Source organism: Etheostoma spectabile, chromosome 12 (genome assembly GCF_008692095.1).
Source record: "Etheostoma spectabile isolate EspeVRDwgs_2016 chromosome 12, UIUC_Espe_1.0, whole genome shotgun sequence".
In the NCBI taxonomy this organism is placed as follows: domain Eukaryota; kingdom Metazoa; phylum Chordata; class Actinopteri; order Perciformes; family Percidae; genus Etheostoma; species Etheostoma spectabile.
Genome location: NC_045744.1, coordinates 3055767 through 3063352, shown reverse-complemented (window position 1 = coordinate 3063352; position 7586 = coordinate 3055767). Strand labels below are relative to the sequence as shown.

At 39.9% G+C, this 7586-nt stretch overlaps 1 protein-coding gene across 3 annotated transcripts in view; it reads right to left on the bottom strand.

The window, feature by feature from the left end:
* The window catches only part of LOC116699727 (endophilin-A2), a 13827-nt gene that overhangs the window by 5220 nt on the left and 1021 nt on the right, over positions 1–7586 (bottom strand). For all 3 annotated transcript variants that reach the window (XM_032532444.1, XM_032532445.1, XM_032532446.1), the window contains exons 2-5: positions 4064–4132; positions 3126–3342; positions 2812–2945; positions 1984–2142 (exon numbers count right to left, since the gene is read on the bottom strand). In XM_032532444.1, coding sequence (XP_032388335.1) covers positions 1984–2142; positions 2812–2945; positions 3126–3342; positions 4064–4132 — 579 coding nt within the window. The remainder of the gene's footprint in view (positions 1–1983; positions 2143–2811; positions 2946–3125; positions 3343–4063; positions 4133–7586) is intronic.

Genomic DNA, 7586 nt, shown 5'->3' with positions numbered 1-7586 from the left:
AGTAGATGTATTCCCATCCATTTAGATTGAATATGGTAGTGATGACGTAAACAATAATAAGGATAACTCAAGGAAAATGATGTGAAAGTTGAGAACTAGATTCAGACGGGATTAAAGCTGATTTTGGTTTCCAACTTTGCCCCAGGTGTGTCTATTAAAACACAGACGGAGACAACTTCTCTTAGCTAAGTTTCCATCCACTTGTCAACTGAATTACAGAATCTGAAGTTGGTGAACAGGTGAAGAACACACCAAAACCACTAGCTAACTTACTTTAAATGTGCAAGAACTATAGACCAATAACAGCCTTAAGTGAACTGACAACATGAGTTATGACTTACAGTTCTCAAAGAGGCACACACACAATCTCAGCTGAAAAAAGTGAGAGAAAAGAAAAAAGGCTGTCTGGAGTGACAGCTCTTTTTTTCTTTTCTCTCACTTTGTAAAGTAAAAATATCTGAAAAATCTACTTGAGTACACTAACGAAGTATTTGTACTTCGTTACTCCCATCTCGGCCGGACCACACACACACACACACACACACACACACACACACACACACACACACACACACACACCCACACACACACACACACACACACACACACACACACACACACACACACACACACACACACACACACAACACACACCACACACACACACACACACACACAACACACACACACCCACACACACACACACACACACACACACACACACCCACACACACACACACACCACACACACACACCACACACACACACCACACACACACACACACACCAAGTGCATCCAATGCATTACAAACAGAGATACTAGCCAGATAAAAACTATCAGATACTCTATAGACACATAAAAAAAACATGCATTTTCAGTATGTTTTGCTCCCATGTTTCATACAGTTCTAATGAATATTTAGGGTGATTTCTTTTTCATAATTTGCTCTCCTATTTTGAGTTTGTCTAACTAGTTCTTCATTAAGACGCGTCACGCTAAAGAGCACAACGAATTTACGAAAGCTACGGGGGGAAAAAGGACGAACTGCAGCAGCAAACTCTGGAAACTGCCTTCAAGTGACGAGATAAATTCCCCAAAGACAGCCAAAATGCAACAACGATAACCAACAAAGTTTTGGAGTTTATTGTACTGGATTACCAACCCGTCTGTTGTCGAAAATTTGGGATTTCGCTGCTTAATGGAGCATTTGAAGCCAAGGTACGGTTTGCCAGGTTGTAAATATATCTCCGAAACTGCGCTACCCAAATTATACGAGACAGTTAGGGAACACATTTCGTGTATGCTTGGGCTTTACCACGGACATTTGGCGCTCCGACGTGTGCCCCATGTCTTTTGCTAAGTTTAACGTCCCACTGGGTGGACAACATATAGAGTCAACATTTACCCCTCGAAGTGCGGAGCTGCACCCACCGAGTTCCGATGGTCACATACTGGCACATTATTGCCGAATCAATTGAGGGGGTTCTAGTAAAGTGGAAAATCCCCAAGTCCAACGTTCATGTTTTACATTTTTATACTGTTCTATTTAAAATATATGGCTTCCATTTGCTGTATTAATTCATGTTTTAAAAGGTGTTAAACCTGAGCCAGGCCTTACCACATGATAATATTATGACAGTCATTTTTTTTTTTTTTTTAAACACACTGGTATGGGTACTCGGTATCGGCCGATACCCACAAGCACAAGTATCGAATCGTTTCGGGAAGTAAAAAATGGTATCGGAACATCTCTAAATTCAACTACATCTGCTCCAGCCATTAATGCGTTTAACCATATCCCAATAATTGTTTCAGAGCATTGATACAAGTTGATTGAAACGTTTTGGCTCCCCAAAGAAAACTACACATCATTATAAAACTTCTACCTGTTGTGAAATCTACTTATCTATCAAACCACTCATTAAGGTAGTTCAGCATGTCCACTGATTAAATTGATTGGCTACAGTCAACAGGTTACTCACATCGGTTTCCAGCAGGTTGTGCATGGAGCCTTCAGCCATTTCTTTGGACTCGTGGAACTTCTCCAGGGCCTGCCTGATCTCCTCATCTTGGATTTTACCTTGACGTTTCTTCTTATAATCATAGTCCAGACGGCGGCCCTCTAGCTTCTTCAGGTGGTACTGAGGGAGTGAAAGATTTGGGATTGGGAGGATGAGGTGTCACAAAATGATACGAGTATCCAAGCATTTTTACTTGCGTATGTTAGTTTGAGAAAATTGCTAGATTTTGAAGAAGAATTCTCGGAAAAAAATTACGTTAATCTTGATTGCTATAAATATGCGTGTACTTTTGATTGAAAAAATAACAGAGCCGACCAGCATCCTCGCATCTGATTTCTCCCTGTCTTCGTCGCCTCCCGCTACCGAAAACAATCCAGTAAGCACCTGTTGTTCTGGTCATGTCCTCCAGAGGAAAGGTCATGCCTTCGCGACAAAAACTTGAAGTTTATTGCCCCTCAAAAATAGGTAATTGAGCACTGTAGTGGTTATGCCGTTTAGCCAAGCAGAAGCTCCTAGACATAGCTGCACCTGCTCCGTGTTGACGGCACCGATTTGTTCTTTACTCTCCAATCAAAAGGTACACACAAACATACATATATATCGATCAAGGTTTACAAAAAAAATTGCCCGGAATTCTCCTTTAAACATTTGCATGTCATTTCACACTCATGCACCAGGACAGTAAATACAATATCCTAGCTTCATATCGCAGCTGGCGCACAGACTGTGGAGCTCATTAATCAATGCCTGGCCTGTACGTGCAGAGGCATTCTACCGCTTTAATTCTACCTGAATGTCTTTGACGTCCTTCTCAGCGACCGCCTGCAGCGGGTCAATAAAGTTCTGCTTCACATCAATATCCAGAGAGTCTTTGATCTCGGCCATCCTCTTCATCGACTCCCCAATGTCTGTTAGTGCCCCACCTGTAGTTCACACGGTCAAAATACCAGCATTAGGGAATGTGGGACATTGTGAGGCATGTTAATAATAATCGTTAGCCCTGTACTAAGATTCATGGGCACCCCGTTATTTGAACATACATCATAACGTACATCTCTCTTTCACCCTGTATCTTATCCTTTAACTGCCTCCACTTTTCTTACCAAAGTTGGTGTCCTCTCCCATATCCCGTCCATACTTAGTCATGCACTCCCCCAGGAGGCCCTCAGGCTGGGGGTAGCCCGGACTCTTGACCTGCCCACGCATTTTGGACACTGTGTTGAGCATGGACAGTTTAGCTCTTGTAGCCGGGTTGGGCTGGAGGTACTCTGATGTTTTACTGATGACTTCCACCACTGCTTTGCTGGTAACATCTGCTCTCTGGTAGCACAGGATATAGAAAGACAATCATTTATATGTGTGCATATGATGAGTTTTATGCCTCATGAGTCATCATTTAACAAGTTTGACTAAAGTTAAAGAAAAGAACATATTCTACATGGTTATAGTAATCCTTACACAAAATCCCCAATTTGAATTTTTTATTTTTATAAGTCAACTTTCTTCAATAAAGATCCCTCGCCACTTTGGTCAACATAAATACATGTAAGCAGCAGGCTTATTCAATAAAGACATAAAATAGTGATGAAATAACAATAGTGCCCTTAGGCTTAAATCAACATCATGCTCAAACAGAAACAAGGCTCTGGAGTTATAAGTTTAGATCCCATTAGCTGAAAACAATCTTACGCAGTAACCACTAGAATGTAATTCTACAAAATAATAATATTAGTGCAGCCTAATCTAGGGGTGAGGGAAAAATCGATACAGCATTGTATGATGATATTTTCCGTGGCAATGCTGTATCGATACACAGAAGCCAAGTATAAAAAAAGAAGAAGAAAAAAGCTAAGCAGCATTTTAACGCTTATTTAGATTTGGAATGTCAATGTTAGAAATTAAACTTTGAACTATTTGGTACAGCTCTAATGTTTAGTGTATACATTTTCTTAAAATGTTTTACCTTGTTAATCATTTTGTAAGATGGAAAAGTGCTCCATTTATAAAAGATTATTATTATTATAAAATGTATGTATGTTACCCTCTCAAGGTCCTTGAAGTCTTCATCCAGTTTGGTTCCCTCTGCACCTCCAACCTTCTCACTCACCAGCTGTGAACACAGAACATTCAGGGTACTGAAGCCGAATGATGGATGAATACTTCTAGGATTCCACATGTTGTGCTCCGTGACTAAATTGACAATCTACACACATGGTCATATGAGAAAATAAATGACTGATGAAACCCTTCAAACTTGTATTCATAATATTGTGAATTTTTTTGTTAACCGTCTTCCACTGCATTTCCAAGTTGAAGGCTGACTACAGAATACTGGATCAGGTCTGCTCAAGGACACTTTAACAGGGAGAAAACCTGTTGTCAAAAGGGATTTAACCAGACCTTCACAACTACACTGCGCTCTGTTTCCAAACTTTAATGGATATATAACCAATTCCGTTTTTCCCCGGGCCTGGTTAACACAATTCTCAAATTCCAAGACATACCCATGTTTCCGTCAGTGGAGGAATTTTTAATCAGCGTGAGGGAATAAATACGGAAAACTGGACTTTCCTCTCTACAGAGAACCTCCGTTCCATAAGGAATTCTATTAAATGTTTTTCCATCAAGTCAGCACACACATTGCAGTCTCGTACACTAAAAACACATCCATGGATACTTTTACTAAACACACACACACACCAAGTTTATCTTGCTCTCAATTCGTAACCTGACTCACACATGGCACATACGTTCTCCATTTCTCATCCAGAGCAACAAACTCTAAAATCCAGTCAAGTTGGCTGGCAGGCCAAACAGAGACTCATTGTACGGGGTGTGTGTCATTTGGTTCAACTCCGTGCAGCTGTCAGTCCAACAAATAAAGCTATGACCAGATGGATCAATCAATCAATTACTCTAGTTTGTACAATAAACAGGCTTGGTAAAGTTGTTTTGCATGAAACAGTCAGTGGCTCTGAAAATACCCTAAGCTCTGTTTGCCAATTGATTTATGGGATATAATTCAGCCCCACATGTTCCCTAATTATGAAGTCTAATAAACAGCATTTTAACTGCAATTAATGAATTTCATGGTACCAGATGTGAAGATGTGGCATGTAGATGTGTGAAATCCAAACACACTTTCCGCACCCCATCTGGCTTCCTGAATGCCAGCACTCATTTGGATGTCCTCCATGACCAACAAAACAGCCTCGCCCCGTCTGACTACGGTATGTAATATATGTTGAAAAACTTGTTTTAGTTGTAGGTATGCGAGATTTTGCTTTAAATTATGTTTTCTAAATAAGTTAACTTGTAGCTCAGTTCGTAGGGAGTTGGTTGGGAACCGGAGGGTTGCTGGTTCAAGTTCCCATAGGGACCAAAGTATGGTGGAGGGCTGGTAGCTGGAAAGGTGCCAGTTCATCTCCTGGGCAATGCCAAGGTGCTCTTGAGCAAGGCACCGAACCCCCAAGTGCTCGGGGCGCCTTTCCATGGGCAGCCCCACTGACTTTGACATCTCTCCATTAGTGCATGTATAGGACCTGAGCGTTTGTGTGTAAATCAGTCCTTTGTGTAATGTGTGTCATAACAACAGAGTGTAAATTGTAATTTACCCTTGTGGGACTAATAAAGGATACATTTTTGTTATTAAAAAAAGAGGTGTAAAAAGACAGAGTCATAAACCCATTTGATAGAGAACATGTGGGTTTAGTCTTGTTGGTCATTGACAAAAGCAATATAAATTACATGATGTGGAATAAGCTAAACAGCAATATTTAATACCCTGTGCACAGTGTCAGCAATAGATTGGTGGATTAGCAATTTAGTTGACTAATCTGTTTAATCATTGATTGAATCAAGTATATTTTTATGACGTGGAGCTTCTTAGGCGACTAAGAGAATTGATTATCCTCCTCTACCCTGTTTTATTTCTTTATAGCCTGAATGGCTTGTTGACCAAGCTTGTGCTAATAGAGAGCAGGGTGTTCAGTATAGGTCCTATATGTTAACAAATGGAAGCTAATATTAAATAACATTTCATATTCACTCATGGTTTGATAATATTGCTGTACTGTTAACATACTGACTAATTATGTGTCTACTGGAAGATGGTTTGAGCAGAGTGTTCACATAACTAGGATTCCATTACACACCCACTAAAAAAAGAGAGAGACGTCACTTGCATGTGACAGTGTTGAGCCAAAGCAAGGAACTGTTGCAAGGCAGGTGTCATTAAAACATAAGCCACCTGTTTTACAGCCCATGTCTTGTTGAGCTTCATGTTTGTGTTGGAGGGTTTAATCTTAATTTAACTATCTCAGGAGCCATCAGTTATATTTCGTTCTTAAGAGGGATAAGCACCAGTTGAAATTTCGAAGCACAAGACAAACCTGATTCAATAAATCCAGATTTTCAGACTACTTTGTATTTTTTCCTTTTCAGTTTTAAATGGATGCTACATCTGTCACACTAGGGTTGCTCTGATCCGATATTAAGATTGGATATCGTCCCCAATATTGACAAAATAGCTGGATCTGGGATTGGAAAAATGAACAGATCTACGGACTGAACAGGTTGTTGTTTTTATTTCTTTTCCTCTGTCACAGCACATCCTACGGCATTCGTCAACAGCACATGTGTTGCATGCTGGAAAAGTTGAATTGACCATAACAAAGTACTATACTACCAAGCATATGCAAAAGCACCATGCAAATTCAATACAATACATCTATGTTATTTTGTCTGAGTTAGACAAGTAATGATTAGTTAGGAAAGTCTGGTACATTTAGTCTCTTCCAGATGGTGGAAGGACGGTAAAAAGGTATACAGTTAATTATTAATCAACGACGGTATCGGATCGGTATCGGGTATTGACGGATACACAAAGCCCAGGCATCAGGACTGAAAAAGTCGGTTCAGTGCATTCCTATGTCACACTGGTAGTGTAACAAGACAATTGGGAGTATTCCAAAATTAGATGTTCAGCTATGTCACAGTGTCACCAAACTTAAAATCATGAGCATTGAATGTCACTCTAATAGTCAATGATTCAGGGCCTGTATGGCACTATGGTTTCTTCATATGTTACGAGATAAATACTGGACTAGAGATCATAACTTTTCTGCGATACATTAGAATATAGAAGTGTTGAAATACATTTGAGTACACATAAACATCTTAAAAATATATGTAATGATACTATCCATGGCTCACAGGTTCAGTTATGTTGTTGAAAACAATAGGAGACGCAGCTGAGTTGACTTTGAACTAGCTGCAGTATCACCACAACACATGAGCCAAGTGTTTTGAAAACATTGTGTAATCCAGCACTTTAGAAATAGCCAACATAACCATCACTTTGGGGTATTAGCTAACACTTGCGTGGTTTATCTACCTGCTGTTTAACATACCAACAAAACACGAAGAGACCAAGCACTAGAAACTCATCCTCTCAATGCCTGACTGCTGTGTCAGTCATAAACTTCGACAAATTAACGTTAGCTGCTCTTATAGATAGATGGATAGATCGATAGATGTTTATTGATCCCAAGAAAAATGGGAAA